A 23,560-nucleotide genomic window follows, 5' to 3' on the forward strand; every position below is an offset into this window, starting at 1 on the left:
TTGTCTGCATTTTCCGTGACAATCACCAAATTGAAAATTCTCACCTTACAATAGGCTAAACTTGTTCTTTTTCTTCTTATTATTATTATAATTTTTAACAGGGACCACTAGAGGGAGACATTTAACATGTAGTTATTGTTTTATGTTTTAATGCCCACTTAAATTTCAAGTTTGATGTATAAAATGTAATATGTGAATGTCTGTAGGCAGTAAGTGACAATTTGAATTTGGTGCTTTTGAAATATTTCATTGACACAGTCCAGATGTCTTTTTATTTTCTTTTTTTACTAAGAAGACTACTCCTGCAATAATCAATAATCACTTGACGAGCACACAGCCATGAGAAGTACTGATGAACTGTAGCACGCATCACATCACCAAATGTGTCAGCCACGTCACCTGCATTTGCTGTGACACTTGACAGTTACCACCCTTGAGTGGAACTTCTGGGAACCAGCACTGCTGTGTGTACTTTCCAAGTGGGCTGATGTTATTCTTAAGAGGCTAAATAGCATGCTAAACCCATACAGACCCCCTATCTGCTTGACCCCACCAACCACAGATGTTTGAAGACAGCACTAATGTTGACACACGCTCCCCCCACGCTGGGGGGATGTGCTAGAAGAAGTCATTCAGGAAGGAAGTGATGTCACAGCCCTGTAATGACACCCACGCATGTGGAGGCAGATTAAAAGCTATCCGACAAAAGAAGCTAACCCCAGAAGAGCGCAGTGACCTGTGAACACCTGCGTAGTATTCATAACACAGACTGTAAAGTAAAGTGAAAACGTGTAGTCCTGAATTGAGACTAACTTCTGTCGCAGGTGACGTAGTTACAGTTTGACTAGTGAGGCTGATGTCAGCCTACATTCAGAAACACACACACACACACATACACACACACTTACCAGCAGGATGAATATCATTACAACCCTACTTACCGGACAAGTCTAACGTATTTCCCAAGTCAGTATGTTAATTGAGCTACTGGGGTTTACAGTGTTTCATAGCTGAATTTTTTTAGGAGGTTGAAGTGTGGGACGTGTTTCTTGGCCATAGCTGAGTAGGATGGTAACATTAACATCACAGTCTGTGGTGGCCTGCGTATATTCTTAAGGTGGGCGGACCCTGGTAGGCTGAGACTGATGCATTTAAATGTGAAAGGTGAGATCTGCCAAATGTCATGAAAGTATCATACAATATGACACTTTATAAGCATGACGTAGCGGGGATATCTTGTAGCCCTGATTTGTATTCTTACGTTTGTGTGAACTGAAGCTGAGTCAGGTGGATGGATGCACCAGTAACATTGCTGATGTGGAGTGTGATGTGCAGTCAGTCACCTACAATCGCATCATTAGTCAGTGAATTTCCCAAGTCTTACTGTAAGGAAACGCCTGTTCCCTTTTCAAAGGAAATAGAGTCCCTTGAACTTGTTTTGGGAATCAGCACAAATCATTCAAACAAAGCCATCTAAGTCAGCAAACAACCCTGTGGAAGTCGTTGATAGGTTTTAATATAGAGTTCAGTTATTTATTCTGCACTTTCTGTTTCGGTTTCCTGTCTGTAGCATTACTGACCTGGTAGTGGTTTCTGTCTGAGGGAATAAAAAGCATTAATCACAAGTCACGTATAATAGTAGCTTGTGATTGAGGTGATCTGGGGAAAATTTTGAACTTTTCAGTGTCCTTTAAACTCGTGACTTTGCATATCTCGTATGTGTCATCTAACATGACACATCAGCCATCAATACTCTTGTTGAGGCTCAGTCATGGTGACAGTAATACTTCCTCCATTCCAAACAATGTGAAATCTTTTCTCCAATTACATTTAGTTTAAGGCTAAATCTGTTTGCTCTGAGTTAATAAATAGTTGAGCAGTAGAACGCAGGCAAGAAAGTCCCTCCTCACAGTAACATCAGCTTAAGCTTTATGCTAGAAAGCATGCAGTTCAGACCTTATCAAATTAAAAACAATCAAGCTACTGTGAATTGCGCCTATTAAAGAGAAACTAGGCTGTGAGTCATCTGGGAGTATGCAGTGACTTTAAATGAAGTGATAACTAAAAGCTGTTTCTAGTTGCATTTCATGAATCTGAACATGTTGGAACAAGTGCAGAATGTTATCAACATTAACAACAGTGTTGTGGTCTAATATTTATGAGATGAGCTGTGTCAAGAAGAAGCAACTAAGTCAGCTTCAAGCCAAGCCACGTCCTTATGAGTAGTGATCTTTGAGTTGAGCATGGACATGTGGTGGCATGAAAGCGACGCTGGAGGTGAAGGAGACCAAAAGCAGAACTTGATCTGCTCATAATGTTTCTTTTTTTTGTTTTTGTTTTTTTCTTTTTTTCACAGTTACACAATTCTTACATCTTGATATCTTGATACTGACATTTCCAGTGGGAAGTAGCGTGCTGTATGTGACTCATCACAGAAGGAAAGAAATTCTGTGAAATTATCAAAATTAAATGTCATAGTTGGTCATTTTTAGGCTTCATGTTTTGCAGACGAGGAGTCATTACAGTCATTGAAATACTTTCATATTGCATATGATTATGTCAATCAAGTCATAAGCCACGCCCCCCTGAAGAGAAAAGTATGAATAGCATGCTCTCTCTCTCTCTCTCTCCACTGTGAGCGAGCAGTGGAACCACAGCGCAGGGTGATTTCTTCTTATGACACAAATCATCTCTCATCTCTGTAACTTTACAGCTGTGGGATTTTCATCTAAAGAAGATTGTGTATTTTAGACTACAGCCACATATTTAGAAAATTTAAAATTAAGTGCTTTTTAAAGTAAGTCAGGTACCTGGGATACTTCTTGGATTGGATTACTGCACATCTTTGCTGAGGTGGTTGTGTGATCCTTAACAACAAGGCTGCTCAGCTGAAACCAGTATGGCTTGGATCCTATGGGCGATGGGACTCTCTCTGCTCATGCAGGGCTGTTTGTGCAGTATTGGCCAGACTGACAGGGGCTGCATGAAATGGAAACAAAACGGAGAGAATGTTTGCTGTGAAGCCTGTTATCCTGGTGAGTAATAAAGAACATAATGACTCTTACAACTATCTGATTTCGAGTTGATGAAATGAGTTATCAGTTCAGTATCAATATAAGAACAACACTGTTATTAACGAAACACCGAATGAAAATTTCACTCTGTTCATTTTCCTCATTAAGACCTCAGAAGTTATTCCACAGTAGTGGTAGAAAGCAAAAAGTTTTTTCAGTGAGTTGAATGTGCTTTTATCTGTTGAAAAAAAAAAAACAGGAAAAAGAAAAAGAAAAAAGTATTCCAGACCTTGAGTAGTTCCTCTGTGGTGGTGGCTTGTAACCAAATGTAGTTTCAGTGGTTTTTCATCTAATGCCACAACAAAGAGAAAAGTCTTGGATGATGTAACTGATAACTCAATTAATTTGGAGTTGTGACACTTAATTGTAGATGTCCTTACAATTCCAAAATAGTCCAGTTCTGATAACTGTAGTTTGCCAAAGCCAAAGCTAGTTTCCCCAAACCTTTCTGTTTTCAGCAGTAAGTTTCTTAAAGCTCTCCAGTGCTGCATTTCAACTTTTAAAGTGTTTTTTTCTTTACTTCTTGCATGGGGTGTGTGTGCCTGTAGGAAACCGTCTGGTCAGAGAGTGTGGTCCAAACCCAAAAGATCTTTGTACTCCTTGTGAGCCCAAGACATTCACAGTGCAACCTAAATCCTTCAGGTGTTTCCAGTGTACACAGTGTATAGGTACGTTAACAGATCCTACTGGTCACAAATGGTCTGCATGAAACATTTTTCCCTGCAACGTGCTGTAAGCTTGCAACTTTGTTAACTCTCTTTTACGAACAGGCGTTCAAGTCGTTGAGAAAGAATGCACAGCCACAAGTGACACAAAGTGCGGCTGTGAAGACGGACTCCTCTGTGGTAACGACCAGTGTAGCTTCTGTATTAAGAAGTGTGGCAAAGGTCAGGAACCTACAGACAAGCGTAAGTAAACTTAAAATAAGCACATGAATTTGGCATACACACACCAGACTGACAGGTTATGCTGAGCAGAAAATGAAATGAGTGATTATCTGCACAGGTTCTTGCAGAGAGTGTCCAAACGGAACCTTCAATGACAAAATTCACCAGAAGTGTAAACCCTGGAGTACCAGGTGAGATATACAGCGCTTTGTTGATGTTGTTGTTGTGCTGACAGACACAGAAAAAAAATCATTGTTATTCTTCTGTCATTATTTTATGTTTCTCAAAGGTGCCCCAATCCCAAAGAAGTGCCTGTGGCCCATGGAGATAAGTTCACTGACATCACATGTGCTAATGTTACAGTCGCCACAATGAGCCTGCCAAAGAAACCTGGTAGGAGGCAGTTCTCTTCCTTTAGTGTACCTGCACTTTAATTCTTACTTTTATTGAAAGCCTGCTATAATTTCTTGCTATTCTGTGTCAGATAACACAGAACAGACGTGGCCTGTGGTTTTATCTGCACTGACTGGCACAGTTCTGATGACCTTCACCATCATCATCATCTTGGTGACCATGAAGACCAAAAAGACCAAAAAGACCATAAAGACGGAAAGCACAGGAGAAGAAACAGGAACCCTGACAGGTAACTGCTGTTGTACTTTATGATAGGTTGTGACAAGGTTACCCTGACCACATTACCTTAATGAGAGTGATTATCCAGGATGTTTATTGATCCAGTACACTCAAAATATTCAGTTTGTCTTCTCTCTTTTTTTTCTTTAGATGAGCCCAGACCATTAATAGCAGTTGAATACAGTTTCCATGAGGCCCAGCAAGAGCAGGGCAGTAGCACAGAGTCGCTTGCCTCCAAGGACTCCTCAAAGCAACTCATTGGCTGAAGGCTCGTCTGCTACAGTAAAGAAACAAATTGTTAACCTTTTACCGATTTCTGGGAAAGGAAAAGGGATATCCTGAATGAGACAGAGTCTTCCTTTGTGATACTGGGTCACACGTTTGGCAATACATTCTCTATCCTGCTTGGCAATTCATGAAACAAACAGAATACATTGTTCACCCAGTTATATCTTTTATCCATCCTCCTTTTTTTTATGAAAATGACCAAAAGCTTTTGTGAAAACATTCATAGGCAATAGAGGTAACATGTTACGCCAGAAGAGGACACAGTTTAGCACTCCTAATCATGCACTGCATTGGATATTCACAGGGGAGGAAGGGGAATTCTGAGAGGTGAAAACACCAAGTGGACTTACAATGGCCTATTCATCATGTTAATTATAGCGAGGCTGTGTTTTCTCCCTTTTAGATAGAGTAGTTTATTTTAGTAGTAGTACAATGGAGGGCGTTCAAGTACTGAAGTAAAAGCACTTAAAAGGACAAATTACATAAAAAATGATAGCCTTTAGAAATGAATGGAAACAACTTTTTTTTTCTTTTAAACTACTTTCAAAGCAGCTGTACTTGAGCCAGTGGACTGTATAAAATAATATTGCACTGTTTAAATGAGTTTCACTAATTGCAATTTCAGTGGTGAGGCTGCTGAGCGCTCTTTGTGGATGTTCTGCTGTTTCTGACGAAAGGTTTTTGTCACATCTACTCACCCACATAAGTCTCCCAGGATAGATGCTTTATTTTACCGAGGAGCAAATGTCCAACCTAGTTACTGACCGTTTAGTGCTGAATTTTTAAAGTCGTTATATTGCAACAGCAAAACTTGAACTTTGTCTCAGTCATGATTTTATGTGATGAAACATGATTTGTCAGGGGATCTTTTATGTTATTTAAATCTGCTTAAGGACGTGGACTGCTTTGGGTGAGAGGCTGTTAAAGTAATAACAGAGGACAAGGGGATTATGTGTGATTCTCAACAAAATTACCTTGAAATTGAGGTTGAGTACAGTTTGCTGTGTAGCCTCTTCTACCCTACATTACCAGGAACTGCAAGGACTTTCCTACAATTGCTTTACTGGTGTCAAAAAGTCCAGTGAAGGGAATTTCCCTTTTAGTCAATATGCAACCCTACAACATACTAAGTTCAAATACCATGGATGCTACAGTAGAGAAGAGCCTACACATCTACTGTACTGTGGTCTTTTTTAATGAGAGGAAAACACTGGGTTCACTGCATTAAGCATGCCTTGACTAAGCATGGCAAGATGAGACATGTCTCTTGAGCAAGACTTTGGAATTGCAGTGGGCATAACAACCACGAGATATTTTAGAGAAGGCGATAAGTCACACGCTGCAAAAGAATATTTATAATTCCATTCTAATAAGTGTGTAAGTGGGAATTCCTAAGGACAAACACAATATGCAGCAATAGGCACCCAAGACATGAAAATGAAGCTCAAGAGTCACGTGGAAACCCCCCAGTCAGTCCTGTACTCGTAGCTGCTTTTACTTATCTTCTAGTACAGTGGAGTGGGCAGTCAGATCAGAGTCAAGTGGAACGTTTTCAAAAACATGTCTTTTCAAAAATGTAGCAGGCGTATCCTCTACTGAAATGGAACATTTGAGAAATGTGCTATGTGGGTTCAGAGTGAAAATGTTAGCCCACATCTATAGTAATGCATCAGTGAGCGTGTATGAGTCACAGCTTGAGTCTGTTAAGTCTGACGAACGACCACAAAGTTCACAGCTGTTGCAAAATACTGTCTAAGTTGTACTCTTGACATTTTCTTAAAGGACTGTGACATTTTGTAGAATTTACTGGATTAATTTATTGCACTTCAGGTTTTAAATTTGAATTTTTAATGTTTTTACATGATTTGTTTCTATTATATTCATCTTCTTTATGTTGAAATAGTCAATAAAATGATGTATTTTTTTTATTTGTTGCACTTTTTTTCCATACAGAGCGGTTGCATTCATAGTGGTCCACCTAAGCAGTGGCATATTGCATATGTAAAAAAGAAAAGAAAAAACAAACAAACATACAAACAAAAACAACAGAGAGTGTTTCAAATTTGGGAGTAATATGGTTATACAAAAACAAAAGACAAAAACTGAGACCAGTGAATAGTTAAATGTGCGTAAAAATCAAATCTGTTGTTGGGAAAGATAATCGTCTCTGGACGGACAAAAACCCACCTGTTGAAATATACAAAAACACTGTTTTAAGTGGACAGATTATTAGTGGATAGATTTCTTTATTACATATACTGTCCACCAGAGAATATATTTACATCCGAATGTAACAGCAATTTTGTATTTTGCTGATGCTTGTAATATGATTTTACTACAAATGGGATTTCCATTTAATAAGGGGAAAATTTCACTTGATTGTCACAGGCTTTAATCATAAAGTTACCTGGTGGTGTGCCAGACTAATGTGTAACAATGCTGGCAGATCCAAAAGTATCCTGTCAGTAAACCACGTCACTCAGGTTAACGTCACTTGAGTGAATTTCCCTGCTGTGGGATCAATAAAGTTCATCTTCTCCTTCTAGGGTTATCACAGTAACCAGGAACTCATTTGATATTTCAGATGCTAACAGTTTACTGCTTAACTAAATAAAAACAAATAAAAGCTACAAATACAATAATAAAAAGCTATACTGTTTAAATTAACACTGAAGAATGCAAACAATACATCCATAAACCGCGATTTTCCCTTTGAAAATGAGAAAGGCATGAGTCCAAAGTGTTGTTAGTATTCAGTTAATGAAGAAATATCTTAAACGTTTCTGTTTGTTCCACTGGTCTAAAGTGCTACTAAGGGTGGCTGGTAGAGAGAACTTAATTCTCATCATTTTCAAACTTAAAATAATAAGCAATGAGAACTCTGCGGCGTCACTGATAGTGTTATGAAATATATATGTAGTCCAACAACATAATGTATTAGGGAAAAAAAAAGCTATTGTTGCTTGCAATTTTCCTTTTTCTCTTTGGGTTTAGTGCGTCCTGATTTGTCTGTTTGCCGTTTTGTGGGTGGGATGAAGGTAGGCTCCTCGAGGAAGTCATGTAGGCCTGAATGCTGCATGGGAACTGACTGACAGGTTGGACCTAAATTGGAGGGAAAAGGATGTAAGTGTCCAGCTATTGTTTTATGTAAAACATTTCACTTTCCATTTGGAAACACACAAATGGAAAGTACAGTATTTTTTTGTTTTAAAAGAAAATTGCTGCATGTGATGCCTTTTATTTTTGAGTGCGATTTGTCCTGTTTACAGTACCTGGCTGTCCCACTCTGAGGCTCTCTGTGCCATGCCTTCTGGCCTGGAAGGTTGGGTCCAGCTCTTCAGCGATATTTCTGATATGCTGGGCTTGTCTGTGAACACAGCAGGTAGGCAAGTAGCTGAACGGGTTTTCAGGTGCATTAAGGTTAGGTTGGCACAACATCAGATTTTCACAACATGAATATCATGGCTAAAATAATTCACAATAAAGATATTAGCATGATATATATGGAACATTTAAAAAATAAACAAAAAAATAACATTAATGCTGCCAGCCAAATTCAAATTTGACTTTGTGTTCTTTTGTCTCTTTTCTTGCAAATATATTACACTCTAAATCAGGCATGTCAAACTGGTCCACAGGAGGGCCGGCGTGGCTGCAGATTTTCTTTCCAACCAAGTAGCAGCACACCAGACTTGACTCATTTAATCAACTGATCTCCGTCTTCAGACAGTTGATTGGTCAAACGGTGTGCTCTTGGTTGGTTGGCACAAAAACCTGCAGCCACACCGGCCCTCCTGTGGACCAGTTTGACATGCCTGCTCTAAATACAGTGTGGTGATTTTTAAACATCCCAATCATCATCAATAGAAATATATCGAGACAGCCTCAAGTGAGGTAAGGACAGTTACGGTGTGGTGGACGTGGGGCTGGGTGGCTGGTTCTCTGGGGAGCAGTCCTCAGTGGGGGAAGGAAGGCCCTCTGAGTCAAGCCTCTCTCGTTGGACCTAACGTAGCAGACAAAGGACTCACGCTCATTTCATTTCATTTAAAACAACAATACAAACACAGCAAGGCAAGTGCATTAAGGTGGCTCCTTCAAAAGGCACACATGACAATGACACGTGCTGTGTTTGGACACTGAAAAGCTCAACACACCTGTCGGTCTCTTGCAGCTCGTCTGTCGTGATGACTGATCATCGCTCTGTGCTCTCGCCACGATGCTGGCCCTTCTAGCTCACGTGATCGACGCTTTGACCTAATTTCTTGCTTCTGTATAAAATGTGCAATTTCCTAGTGTAAAAACACAACAACAGAAGATTCCTCAGGTGGATGTTAACTATGACATACGCTGGCAATGAATTCAATTGGCACGGCGTGCCAACAAGTGGCGTACCTCATCCTGAGCCACTTGCGCTACTCTGAAGTCCCCCTCTGGGTAAGAACTAGGTGGAGGGAGCTGAGAGTTCTGCAAGTCAGTAAAATGAAAAGAGAAACAAAATATGTCGCAATGAACAATAACAATATGACGTGATAAAATCTTGGCTCCCTTACCCTCCTCAACAGCTTTTCCTCTTCCTCCTGCAGCTTTTGAGCCAGCTCTTCATCCTGTAGGACCTGCTGCAGCTCACCCAGATCAAGTCTTTCCTCACCCAGCTCTGGCGGCAGGGAGGCTCCTGTGGGCGAGGTTTGACCGTGTCAAAACAAAAATGAAACGAAGTAACAGACGACAACAAGTATATGAGCTGTACAAAGAACATAAAACTTGATAGTCAGACATCAATCGTAGAAGTGTATTGAAACAGGTTGAAAGAAACGAAGGCAAAGGACATCTGAATCACACCAAGAAACGAGAAGATGCAGCATGAAAAGGTTTGTTGCTATATTGGTTTGAAAGGTACTCCCTTCACTACAAGCCTGGAAGAAGTACGATGAAGATGAGAATGAAAGCACACAATTAAGATTATTTCAGGCCTACTGGAATTCAAGATATGAACAGGAAAATGTCCCATTTCAGTCACCGCTAAATCCCAAATTTGTCCAGATTGGAAGATGATTGAGGGAAGATGAGAGGAGCAGATGTACACAGAGAGGTAGTGAGCACAGCTTTGGAATCTTTCCATCTGCAGACTGGAGTTGGCTGCAGTTCTGGTGTTACCTGCTGCCATGGGCCTTGACCTACGCCTGGTTGAAGCCCCACTGCTGCTGAGGCTTTGGCTACGCCGTGTGGCTCTTCGGCGGGGCTGCTCTCTTCTCCCCTGCACCTCCTGCTCCTCCTCTGAGCTTAACTGTTCTTCAGTGTTATTTTGCGAACACCTTCTTTCACTTGTTGTCCTCTTGACACAATCGCTTGCATTAGTGGTGCATCCGCGCTCTCTCCACCTTCTACTGCCTCGTCTTTCTCTGTTAGCAAAATATGAATCTCTACTGCTAATCTCACACACCTCTCCATCATGCTCTGCAATATTATGGTGCCTGTTTCGGTCTTCTCTGTGATCTCTCCCACTGCTCTCCCGGTGTGACGATCTCCTCCTCTCCCTGATATCTCCATGGAAACTGTGCCTGGTGGTGGCAGCTCTCTGGAAGCCTCTCTGATGTGGTTGGGAGTCGCCACAGGAGGCCTCACTCCCATGAAGCACCTGACTGTCTCTGCTGTGGAGTCTTATTTGTAGTGGTGCCCCGTTGCTGCCAAGCCTCACAGGCACACCCCTCTCTCTGAGGACATGGCCTAGCATCTCCCAGACACTGCTGCTTTCATCCTGTTGCCTGTTAGAGCTCCTGGTGTCATCCTGAAAATGGACATGTTTGTCAGGGTTGTCCTTATAGCTCCAGGTTCTCGCCAAGTCTCTGCTGCTGTGTCTACTCCTGCCACGTACCCTGACAGATTCACTGCGACTACATCGCCTTTCTCTTGCCTCGCCACACCTAGAGTCTCTATCCTGATCTCTGTTCCTGTATAAACCCTCATACTCCTCTCTGTGCCTCATTTCATGATGCCTATTCGTAGGCCTCCTCTCTTGGTCACCACTTTCGTAATAGTCCACATTCCACCCTGTTCTTCCCTCCTCCCACACTGTCTGCTCATCTGTGAGGCTGCTGTGAGGGAGAAGCCTTCTGTACCTTCTCTCACACTGCTGATGTAAAGATACTTGCTGTCGAGGAGGTGCTGTGTTGAATCTCTCATTACGTCTTTGGGACAAGGCAGAGGGCTGCTCACAGAAAACTGTGTCGGAGTCCTCTGACTCCTCGCTCAAAGGCTCTCTCAGTTCACTCCTGATTTGCCTAAAGGAATCTGCATGTCCTTGATTTGACCATGAACTTGCATTTTTCTGAGCTGCTAAGCCCCTGAGGGAGTCATCCTGAGGTTCAGAGAAGTTTGAATGGTTTTGAGAGGTAGAACATTGCCACCTGGTGGTGCTAGGTGAGTACTGCTCCTCTCCTTGGTGAGGGCTGCTGAGTGTGTGCTGCTGTAGGGGTGGCAGTGCAGGATCACAGGAGCTACCTTTAATAATGCCAAACATGCAAACACAAAAGCAGGGGGGGTGGATGAGGATGTTAGAAGGTATTATTTGTCAAATGCAGTTAATGACAAGAAGACACATTAAAAAACAGTAGCATGTTAATTATGTAAGAGTATTTGTCTCATTTTTATATAAACGTGTGAGACAAAACAAAGGCATTCCATACATTTACAGATTTGAACGCGGATGTACAGTCATGTGCAAAAGACAATATAAAAAAAGACATGTTAGACACATGCATTTGATTCAGAACAGAAAGTCTTACGAAGAGAATAATACAGTGTGATAACTAGGCATGGAATGTTTCGTTCAAGCTGTTGTAATATATTTAAATATTATTTAAATATAACAAAAGTAAGTGGTAGCAGTAGAGAAAAGCATGTTAGAGAGAGCCTGAACAAGTCCGGGATTTTGTCCACATCAACATCTGTTGTTTTGAGGACTGCTGGCTCATAGCCAATAAAACATGAAACAAAATTCTAAACTTTAACTGTACCTTCACTGTGGCCCTCCTGCCTTCTGCTCCTCCTAATGATTCTCTCCCTCTCTTCTTCCTGCATTCGTTTGGCTATTTCCTATGGAGACACAGTCATACATATCATTGTTTGTGTCATGAGGATTACAGGAAAACAGAGTTGTTTTGTCAAGCAAATGAGCAAATAATAAACAATATGGCAAATACAAATAGATGCACATCTAGTCCTTTTTCAACTGAATTTCTTGATTCTAAGCTACATCATGTGCAAGTAATTTTTCATTTGGCAAGTCTGACTAATTTATGGCCTTGAAACTCATTTAGTCATCCACAGCACAGCTCGTTATGAAATGATCTACATAAAAGCACTTCAGAATGTCAAAACATGCTCCACTCAGGATACACCACTCTGGCTGTTCAATTGGTTGAATTTTTTTTAAGACATCGTGTATACTGTGCTGTTTCCAACCAACAGATGGCAGTATAACATCGACTGTGTAATCGAGAGTAAGGGGGCAACTGCCTGCACTGTGCCACGAGGATGGTTTTGCCTTTCTGTAATCTTTCCACTGCCCTGAGAACAAAAATGCTGCTGTACTGTAGCTACTTCTTCATTTTGAAATGTTATCGTTATTCAAGTAACACGGACGTAATGTAACATGGACCAAACTCTCAGGCCCCATCTGGAGATGACAGAGTTTACATCAATTAGAGAACCTAATCCATCTACACTTGACATGTCTACAGAGCTGTTTCAGGTGACATGGTGCCACTGTGAGGTGATCTGACATCTTAATGGTCACGAATTAACACAAAGCCAGCACAAAGTGGCCAAAAGGACCCATTTCAGGCAGAGCTGTGGCTGACTCAATGGAAAACTAGGACACTGAATGTGCGACCAGCGAAACTTTTCATCTCTTCCAGTCTCAAGATCAACAGAGGCAGGTCAACAGGACTGTTTCACTTGAATGCACACCTTGTCACTCGGGAATGCCTGCTCTTACTAAAGCTGATACTTGACTGCTCTCTGAAGCTCCTTCAACAAAGTCTTTGGGTAGCATTTCTTGGAAAGGCCAGAGCTAATAACCTTCCCAACAAATCAGCAAAATCCACCGAAGTATTCTATGAAACAGGAAAACACAGTATGTCTCTGTAGGCTGCATGTGCAACATAAATCATAACTAACAGCTTACACAGCTACTTTTGCTTCGCAATCAGGGCATGTGCGTCAGCCACATTGCCAACATCAGCAGACAATTAGCAGCTTGCCATGGCAGGTTAGGCGCGCAGTGCCACAGGGATCTGGCATTTAAAAGAGCTCAGCCCGGCACCTTCTGTTCCTTAATTAAAGACACAATCTACAGGGAGGCAAATATTTAATCAACACCTCTGATCAGCCAATCATTAAAGAAGGCAAGCTTGCGGAAGTGTTAATAGGTCATCATTGAATCCAAACATCAACACTTAATAAAAGAAAAGATTAAATCCACACAGGAACACACATATTGTCATACCACGTACATACCACATACAGCATTTCCTGGTATGACTTTTAACCCAGTAGGCAAATGAAGCTTTGCCATTTAACTCTGAGTGTAGACACCTCATTTCAACTCCAGCTTAGTTCAAGCTCAACCCCTTTAACAATGATGAATGAACCCCACAGTATTTCTGACCTCACATCCTCCAAACAGGGAGCTTTTATAAGCCTGTTCAAGGCAGCCTCCTCTAAAAAGAGAACTGCAGGGTAAAGGAAAATATTATGCTTGAGCAGCCTTGTGACGCAGACCACTCCACTGGACCAGCTGGGGATTTTTGTGGCAGAGGAGCCCCCCCTGCCCTCCACAATGCTCTTCTTCTCCTCACACCGCTCAACTCTTTATTTCTATTGGTGGACAGTCTAATTACTGTTTTGGTAAAGCAAACCATGTTCAGAAATGCACACGTGTGCTGTAGAAATGCAGAGAACACAGAGGCAAAGTTTCAGAGGGGTCGGGCTTCTGCGTTAACACTGGAACAACAATGGAGACATGATTGATGGGAACCATCTGGTTGTTCTGTTGTGTTCGGGTTGCAAAAGATGTTTTTTAGCATTTACAAAATTTTGGAGAGATCTAGTGCTGTACCACAAAATTAGGAGTAGCGAAAATGCCTGCACTGCATAAATATCAAAAACAGCCCTCATCGAGATGTTTTCAATCCGGACCAAAGATGGCAGACAGTCATTGTCACTCACAGAGCTGTCACACTGCCATATATGTTAGTAGTATGTAACTTTTTCATTTAGATATAGTAAGTGTGAGCAACAATACTGCCATTTGAGATTTTGTTTTGTTTTTTTGAGAAATATCCTTTAAATTATTAGGATGACAGTTAACTAAGAAAATAACTTTAAGACAGAATTCAAGTGTTCAGACAAACCTGTGTGGAAATCCAGTTAATTATGTTAAACCATTTAACGGAAAGAATAACCAAATGAAGTCCGAGTCACTCTGTTGAAACACTGCACTTGGACCTAAAATCCCTCTTCCTCAAACTACACGGTTAAGACTTTACACATGCTGAGTGTGCACATCCAGTAACGTGTCCACATGAGTGCATTCTGTATGAAGAGGTTGATGGTCCATGTCTGGAATCAACCACTAGAGAAATGGTTCAAACCATCATCCAGATGGGTAGCTGACAGCTTGTGTCTCTGTTTAACAGCTGACTTTGCTCATACAGCCCTCTTACAGCACGGTGGATACACCAGAGGCCCAGAGCAGCACTTTGCTGCAAGCGCCATTCATTATGGACTAGTTAGTCCTAAGAGAGGGCGAAGTGAACCATATGATATTCCCTGACCTACTGATAACAGGCAGATAATTAAATGATATACAACTATGTCCCGAGTGCCATATACCTCCATGAGCCCCTGTGCTGAATGTGTTAACCTTGAAGGATAATACTGGTGCTATTTTAAGTTTGAGCAAACTGCCAGGGTTGCCCCTCTTAAATTATGCCCAGTTTTGTTTCTGCACACAGTACTGCAGTTACTCAAGTTATCATTAATCTCCCATCGTGAGCAGCTATTTTCTGCTCCTTACAGGCCTCAGCAGTTACTGAGTAAGATAATCCATTACAGCAGTATTCATTATTCATATTCTATTTTGTCTCAAGCTAGACTATTTGTAATGGACATTTTGATAAATCTAGAACTGTATTCATTAATTGTAATCAACTTGAACTCAAGCTGACCACAGCTACTTTGTGAGGGAGGAATGTACCAGCTTTCAACAGCCAACTTTCGGGCCAGAAGAGGGTGGGTGTTTGATAATCAAAAGCAAAACTTGGAGCAGAGCATCACTTTAAGTCTCACTTTAGTTTTGGCCAAGTTTCTGTTTTATCACTGCATTGGACCAAGTTGAACTTGTCCATCTAGTGCTGTGCCTTGCTCTGCTCTGGTTGCTGCAGGCAACTTGACACCTACAGGAAAGGATTTGTTCCCCTTCCAGGAGCAAATCGCTAAAAATATTTCGCTTTACAAACTTTGCTGTCATGTTTGTGTCTACTTACTAGCTGAGGCAACATTTGGCTTCAAGCTTAGCTTAACACCTGGCGGTTTTAATTTGAAACTGACAAAATGAGTGAGTGGTAAAGGAACACAGATTTTCAACCTCATTATTATCAGTCATCTGACTTTTATCTTAATCCATATTCTCCATATTGCTGTAGCCACCTGTTGCCAACTCCTGTCAATCCAACTGCAGTTGAAGTACAGTTGTAGACTGCTTGACCACCAAAACAGATTGAGTGGATCCACATAACTTTTTTTAAGCACTGCATGACCTTTAATGCCTTCGTTGGGGAAATGTAAACTAAATGCGGACATAATTAAATAAAAAAAAACGGTCTACAACTGTTTGTGCTCACCTCATCGTCCTGTTCCCTCCTCTGGGCCTCCTCAGCGCGACGCAGGATCTCCTCCTGGATCAAACGGGCATACTCAAAGTCTTCCTCCTCCCTGCAGGACAGTCAGTAAAAGAAAAGGACCTCTTATATTCTGAAGTACCGACAACTACGACAGTAACACATCACGCAACAATGTAAAAAAGATAAATCACAGCCACAGGGTCACCTACAGCTGTCTGGAGGCCTGTCTGAGGAGGGCGCTCTGCTGGGCCCACTGCTCCTCTTCCTCATCCTGTAGCCTTTTAGCTACACGGATGTCATTCTGCACCAGCTGGTTCTTCTGGATGTTGGTGGTATAATATTGCTCGACTATGAGGACAAGGCAAACAGAAAGGCAGAGGGTAAGACAGTATCCCCTGTGTGGCAAAGAAGGGCCATGTGAGGTCCAGGTTGAAGTAATTAAATAAATAAAAAAACTACTGTATTACTTGTAGTCTGAATCAGTGTCTGAATCTTTTGAGCATTCATGACTGTTTAGTAGTTTATTGAAAATACAGTTTGAAGCATGCCAGAGACTAGCTGTCAGAAAACCTCAAATTTAACTTTGATACAATACTAATATTTAAAAAAAGATATTAAAAAAAAAGAAAGAAAGAAAACATCACTGAAAACATACCAACATATTAATATATATTATTATATCTTCAATATAATGTCTTCACTTGAAAATCTGAGTGGAGATGTGTGGGTTTTTTTTTTATATAGTTTTGGTACTTTTATCATATTATTTCAAACATATGGTATTCTAAAAGAATCTATACTTAAATACTTTTGACAACTTTCGAGGAAAACAGACACCAAATTCAGTTTTTGTTTACGACTAATGTTGCAAAGACAAACGCTCACCAAAAAAAGTACCAAGTAAACTATAAGAGTAATACAGCATTCTACTTAAGTAAGGTTTAACTCCCTAAATATGTATAGCTAAATATGAAGCTGAGACAGACTGGAAAGCTGTCCACATAAGAGACTACATGTTTGTAGTGTACAGATGTGCAGCTGTCACATGGTAGCTTGACTTACTCTCCTGTTCCTGCAGGCTGTGTGCCAACACTCCATCCTCCAGCACAGCAAAACACTGGCACACTGAAAACAACCAAAAACAGCAACACTTCAGTATCATAAAAAAGGAAGAGCAACGTTCAAAAACGAATGGAGGGAGGATTTAAGGGAGCAGGATTACTAAAACAACTGAAAAAAAGATAACAATCGTGGCCCCGTAAGGGCTGCATCCAGAACAACAGCTGAGCTTCTGAATGGCTTGAAAAGGGGAAAGTTTTTGGTTCAGCACTCAGTCTAAATGAAAACAATAGGATATAAGCCCTAGGTATCCTGATTGCTGTTTATTTGACACCGAAAAAGGCAGAGGAGTGTCCCTCAAAGGTTTAGGAAAGAAAAGCTACCATCCACCACCCTGGAATGAATTCCCTCTTAAATATATGAAAGACTCTCATAAAATCCTAACAGGGTGCTAGTGATTCCAGAGAAACATGGAGGCAGCCACAATTGTTATGGTCCTCCAAAGGTTACTGGGTTTTGTAGCAGCGAAGCAACACGTCAACCTCATTATAACAAAAGCAACAATGTCACTTACTCTTTACGGATGCATGTACATACATATCTTTACTATTTTGCTCATTTTGACTACCAAATGAAGATGCAAAGATTAGGAAGTGCCACCTGGATGCATTTATGCTGGGAAGTCCGTGCAGATGGTACAAATGTATGAAGAGAAGAATCACTAAGGCTGGTGTAAATCCAAAGGCTTAAGCCAAGAGCTCTTTGTACACCAATTCTGTCTGCTTCTCCACATGGAGCAACTCTACAGCAAATTGAGCCTTTATTCTCCCATGATCCCATAGTCTGGCCACCTGCTGCAGGATATGGTCTTAAAACATATCGATTTCATGTCACTAATGCTCTCTATCCTTGTCCTTTGTTGTCAGAAAACTGACAAACCTAAAAGTACTAAAAGGGACTCTACTTACTTACTTAAAGGGACTTTAATTTAGACACAAGAACCTCAGACACATTTACGCGAAGAAAGAGCTCCCAAACGTGAATTCAAACAGAGAGATACTCAGCAAGACCAGAGAAGACATCTTTATTTGTGTAGCCCATTTTTACAAGCAGTTTGTCTCAAAGGACTTTGCATATACCTGCGCATATTTTGAAACTAATCACAAAGGTGGGCGATACCTGCAGTTTTGCATTACTATTTGAGCTGTATGTTGGTCTTAATAGTCTCAGCATTTGTGGACCGTTATTCTCATTTATAAACATGTGAAGTGTTTATAGTAGTCCTTAATGAGCCGTGATAGCCTCTGTGTGCTGCAGCCCATGTGTGTTTAAAGTCTGTCAAACAAACTCAAATGTTACTCAAGAGAAAATAAACACGAAGAGACAGCAGCACAGCGGCCCAGCTGTTCTCCCCACTCCCTCCATCTTTGCAGACGCACACAGACAGCTCACTATGACCGCACACAAAACCACTTTGCTACCACAGATTTTCATCAGGGAACCTAGAATGGCTTTTCCTACAGTGGAACTCTGAAATGCCAGACGAACAGAGGACAGTTTAAGAAGAGATTTAGCTCACTGCAGATGAAAAGCCTGCAGACTGAGCCAGAGGCAGGGCCAATTAAAAACACCTGTCCTGCTACTAATCCTTCCACTGATCCGGCTGGGCCACGCCTGTAGAGACAACGGCTACATTTACATAGTATTCAGTTTATGAGCTGGGGGTCCACACATAAATGCCACATGTTGTTTACAAAACCCAGTTTAAGCCCTTAAAGTTGCTACAGAAAACCTGGATATATTTTATACCGTTGTACCAACACCACAAACTATTGCAACTGCCAAAACCTGAAAAGTCAGACAGTATGGGCGATACGAGTTTAGATTGTGATCGATCTTGAAGGAGTCAATCTACTGTCCAGGCGAATTCAGAGATTTCTGTATTTAATGTCTTCTAATCTCTCACTTGTGTTTCACAGAACCTCATCAACTATCCGATCCACGCTATGTTGACAAACCAACAGAATGATGTAGCCAACTACATGGCTAAGCGAAGTGTCTGATTGGTGATCTCACTTTAGCCAGATTGCCTATACCTACTTAGACAAGATATTTCCATATTATCACAAACACTGTTCGAGAAACACATGATATTGAGTTATAACATGACAACAGTGAATCCCAAATTCTTCTGAGGTACAAATAAACTTCAGTAACTGAAAAACTGAGCATGTGCCCTTTGAGCACTGCAGGGGGGGGGGGGATGTCGAAGCTAAGACATTCATTCTCACTTCGGTTGCTTAAGGCTTCGGCTGTGCTTTTTTGATCCCTTTGTCAGCAGAAGTACAAATATAAAACAGGGAACAGAGAAATGTGTGAACAGACGACAAGCAAAGACCCTGGAAGCTTACTTACATGCTGAAGATTTGCCGGATGGCGTCATGGATGATGAGAATGAGATGAGGTTCACTGTAAGAATGACATATCCAGCCTATAGTCTACAGTACAGCAGTGACCGTCTGTGTGACTAAATGAAAATAAGAACTCCCTCAATTAGTCCAATTGTGAATTGATTTGCAGATCAAATAAAAATTAGCTGTTTACTATTCTCACAATAACATGTGCTGCTTCCAGCTTCTTACATGTAACGATTTACTGCTTTTTTGACATTTATGATAATAAATGCAGAGCGTTTCTGTCTGTTGGACAAAAGATACAATGTGAAGATGTCACTTTGGGCTCTTGGGGATTTTGATGAAACATTATACAAATTAAATGATTATTCGATTGATCTTGAATGAATTCAGCAGATTAACTGTTAATGACAATAACCACTGGTGGCAACCCTTACTGAAAAGACACAAAACCATCCATCTCAGGCATGAAGAATGCTTCTCAGTGTCTGCCATCTTCATCTGCAAGTCTGTCCCCTCAAAGACAACTTGGCAAACATTCCTTTCATGCTCATATTCTTCCAAATGTACAGGGTCCTTCACTTTGATTATTGCTGCTCCTTTCTGAACTACTAGAGCCTGCACTGACAATGTAATGTTAATTTCAGCATTTACAGAATTGTTGATAAAACAAGTCCAAATGAGGATGTCTCCTCTTTGTCCAGTTCTGTAAATAAGGAAGTTAGAAAAACTTGCTGCTGAGAGTTAGTGCATCTACAGGGGCTCAACAGTCAAAGTTCATAGAAACCACCCAGACAGCATTAAGCCATGAAACAGCTCTGTTTACACCATAAATGACCACATAAGTCTACCGAGTGTGAGAGTTAACCCATACCAAAACAGACACGTATTACCACTTACACCTGTCGTGGAGCTTAAGAGACTATCAGCTAACTGGATCTCCAACCTGCCCTTACGTGTCCATTCTGTCAGTGAGAGGGATTAAGTCAAAGGCTTCGTTTTAATCCGACAGGACAAACTGACATCTCAGAGCACCAGTTTACTCTTAAGTCCAACTCAGAAAGCAGAAAGAAAAAAACAAAAAAAGAAGAGAAACATGGTGGAAAATGACGGCCTGGTCTATGTGCGTGTGCAGCTGGGCGTGGGTGTGTCTGCATTGTGGGTTAACTTGTTTTTCCAAACTCCTTTATAAGTACGGTCACATTACCCTTCTAGGGGAGGGACAAGGAGACAGTGTTATTATGACCGCTAAACAGGTTTTGAGGGACAGACGCATGTTCAGTGTGGGTCCAGGCTGAGCGTGTGTTCAAAATCGTATAGAGAAACGAACTGTAAGCCTCTTAATAAGGGCACTGAAGGGACCCTGTTAGCCTGTGTCCGTTTACTAAGATCCAGCAGACAACAGAAATTGGCTGTGGCATCTGAATCCCAAAGATCCACTGAGGGGTAAGACCATCTAAGACAGAGTGCAAAGCAACAAGAATCTGCTGTATTAACCCAGTATGTGCAGTGCGTGCGGGCTGTCTCTGCAGCGAGACTGCAGAGAAAGGGATGTGATAGAGCAGGAAACCACGACCTCAAAACCAAAACAGTCCCTTACAAATATTCCACACTAACAATGGCCAAAATATATAGATGACACGTGCAACTAAATCTCATTGGTGAATGTGTGGACTCTGTCTTTTTGGTAGAACAGCTGAAAAACTCCCACCAACATTACAGAACTGCCAGCCAATCGTCTAAAACAAAATTATGCAGATCATCCCAGGCATCCAGCGCAGCTAGAAACGCACTTCTCTTTCATCTTAAACAGCCACTTGGATAGCTGCAGTGGCAAGTACCTACCAAACAAAGAAACTGGCGAAAGGAGAAAATGACAAGGGTTCTATTTTCAGCCAAAATCCCACACCGACCGCCCACACGCTGCCTCCCTCCTTCCCTCCCGCTCCCTCTCCACTTCTCCCCGGTCTGCTCAGTTCTCCCGATTGCTGCTTCTTTGCACAAAATTTCACCATAAAGTGTCTGTCCATCCCACAGAGGGTTGTGGCAGCTGTGTTGTGAACTAGGTGAACTGGGCCAGCCAGCTCATGAACTGGACCAAGCTGTCATGGAGAACAAAGAGAGGTGAGGGGTAATGGGACTCTGGGTCAGTTGGTGAGAGTGAAATTAGGAACAGCGGGGGGGGGGGGGGAATTCCTACGGGAGCTGCATTCCCTCAGCACATCAGGCTATATCAGGAGCAGCCAGAGGAGGGACAAAACAGGAACTGATAAGAAGGGCAGTGAAAACAAAGAAGGTTGACTCTCGGATGGGGAGGAAAGTGAAGCAGAAGTGGGACACGGGGATCTGCGGCTCATGGGGAAATTAAGGCATAAACACCCACAACGGGGCGTTAAGTAAACAGCTCCAATGCCAGAGAGAGAGAGAGAGAGAGAGAGAGACAACAACAGCACAGTTTGACACATCTGTCTGGTGAAAGTAGATGATGAGTGGAAAAAATTAACGCTGACCAGACATATGATTTACATGCTGCTATTGTCTCGATGAGCAGTTTATTGCTGCTATTACTGGCTTTGTTTGTGCACTGGCCCCTGCTCGATAAAGCATGCACATGCAAAGCTGCACAGTGTTCCCTTTGTGTATGGAAACAAGAGTGGAGCGCTGAATTATCTCCCTTGATAAAAGACATGCAGACCTATTTCTAGCCCATTCATTTAGTGAGGTTGTGCCAAAGACTGAGTCAACGGTCTGTGCCCAGACCACAGCTTAGAAATTCCTTACCTGTGAATGTTTTCACAGGTATGCAAGCAGTTGAGGCTAATTTTGTTCATAATCGCTGCTTTAGTACAACAATAACTTTTCTCAAGCAGTTCTTTATTTTGCATGACAGAACGTTTCAACTTGAAGAAAAGAAATGAAATTTTACTTGCACGGGGGTGCGAGGCTTAATTTCAGGTGACACCTGAAAAGTCCTGTATCACAAAGAGCCATCTCAGTGCTTTCTCTTATCTGCACCCAGCATGATGATGAGACACATCTGCACAGCTGTATGGCTGAACCTGCGTCTGCTGCATGGAATCAAAACATGTAGCAAACTATTTCTTATCTGAGAGACACTGACTACTGCAAAGAAACCCAGCACAGACACACAAGGTCAGAAGAAAAAGTTAAAACACGGTGCCAAGGCCTGTTATTCATAAAGCAAAAAAAAAAAGACGACAGGAAGCTGTCATATGTCTCATTCTCTCTCAAGCATGTGGCAGAGGGGTTTGTCCTTTGTATTCACTGTGCAAGAGCTGAAAACTCAATCCTTACTGGCTCCATGTCGTCAGTTCAGTAGCTGACATTGACCTCTATGACCTCTCTGTGGAGGAGCTAAACAAAAACAACTTCTTTTTTCCCCATGTGGACATCCCATGAACCATAGTACATTTTGCATACAGTCAGCGGTTAAAAAGTCCTACAGATGCAGGACAGGGCCGGTGTGACAGCATGTGCTTACCGTCTTGGACAGGTGGGAGGTTGGTCTGGTCAATTTCCAGCTCTGCCATCACTGTCCCTGTTCTGTCACTGTCTCATGGTGATACAGAAGACCCTGGCACCACACAGGTTGTTTACTGTCTGACGAATTGAAATGGGACACAAAGGCAGGAGTACGCGAAGAGGCTGTCAGTTAAGGAAAACACTGGTTTGTCACAAAACTCAAACTCTCAAGACTTTTGAAGCATATTAGCTGAAACCGGTGACTGCTGACAGCAAGCAAGCTAACATTAGCTATAGCTTACACCTCATTACAGTGTCCGCGCTGGCACTGCACTAAGTTAGGCCACTTGTTTTGTCGAGCAAATTGAATAATAAATAATTAACATTACTAGACATTCAGAAAGTCCAGAGGGTCGCTGTTTTACAACCTACCTGTTCCCAGCACGCTGCCCACAAAGGGTCCTGTTGTGTATGTACACACAGCCTATTCAACAAGTACCAAACATAGCAGCAAAGTGTCACCTTTGGGGTCGTCCGCTCAGCCTCACTTTCCCTCTCCCTCCCTTCGTCTCTTTCTAAGTGTCTACACAAATTATCCAAAATGTCACGAACGTGCTTAACCGTTTCTAGCGCCTCTACTTTGGGTGTGAATTTCAGAGCGACACCGACGGGTGTTTGGTCTTAAATGAAACAAAGCCCAGTCGACTCCTGATGGGAAGCCAGGGCGGACAAACTTAGCCCGCAGTCTGTCGCTTCAGCTGCTTCTTCACAGCTCCTGTTCTGCAGGCAGCAGTGGGGGCGGTTAACGGCTGCTGCCT

The 23,560-nt window shown here is 41.8% G+C and overlaps 2 protein-coding genes across 10 annotated transcripts; one reads left to right on the forward strand and one right to left on the reverse strand.

The window, feature by feature from the left end:
- The first annotated feature begins 2,522 nt into the window (after positions 1 to 2,522).
- Positions 2,523 to 6,810, forward strand: tnfrsf9a (tumor necrosis factor receptor superfamily, member 9a). Its single transcript, XM_046395728.1, has 7 exons — positions 2,523 to 3,035; positions 3,623 to 3,742; positions 3,845 to 3,982; positions 4,080 to 4,152; positions 4,251 to 4,354; positions 4,446 to 4,604; positions 4,745 to 6,810. Exons 1-7 carry the CDS (start codon positions 2,900 to 2,902, stop codon positions 4,858 to 4,860), a joined length of 846 nt encoding a protein of 281 aa, XP_046251684.1. The 5' UTR covers positions 2,523 to 2,899; the 3' UTR covers positions 4,861 to 6,810.
- On the reverse strand, positions 6,793 to 23,515 carry ccdc187 (coiled-coil domain containing 187). Of its 9 annotated transcripts, none has more exons than XM_046395720.1 (14): positions 23,175 to 23,512; positions 22,762 to 22,880; positions 19,261 to 19,314; positions 16,849 to 16,911; positions 15,996 to 16,134; positions 15,787 to 15,877; positions 11,896 to 11,974; positions 10,037 to 11,380; positions 9,433 to 9,554; positions 9,275 to 9,337; positions 9,037 to 9,171; positions 8,791 to 8,885; positions 8,155 to 8,249; positions 6,793 to 7,984 (listed from the first exon to the last, which is right to left on the reverse strand). In XM_046395720.1, the coding sequence occupies exons 2-14, from the start codon at positions 22,808 to 22,810 to the stop codon at positions 7,836 to 7,838; spliced, it is 2,478 nt and encodes an 825-aa protein (XP_046251676.1). In that variant the 5' UTR covers positions 22,811 to 22,880; positions 23,175 to 23,512; the 3' UTR covers positions 6,793 to 7,835. The 9 variants fall into 9 exon arrangements, 8 of the variants coding, with proteins under 8 accessions (XP_046251676.1, XP_046251675.1, XP_046251673.1 ...); XM_046395719.1 differs by having other exon boundaries at positions 9,275 to 9,346; positions 22,762 to 22,876; positions 23,175 to 23,510; XM_046395717.1 differs by having other exon boundaries at positions 9,275 to 9,346; positions 23,175 to 23,510.
- Positions 23,516 to 23,560: the final 45 nt, after the last annotated feature.

Source organism: Scatophagus argus, chromosome 8 (genome assembly GCF_020382885.2).
Source record: "Scatophagus argus isolate fScaArg1 chromosome 8, fScaArg1.pri, whole genome shotgun sequence".
NCBI lineage: Eukaryota > Metazoa > Chordata > Actinopteri > Scatophagidae > Scatophagus > Scatophagus argus.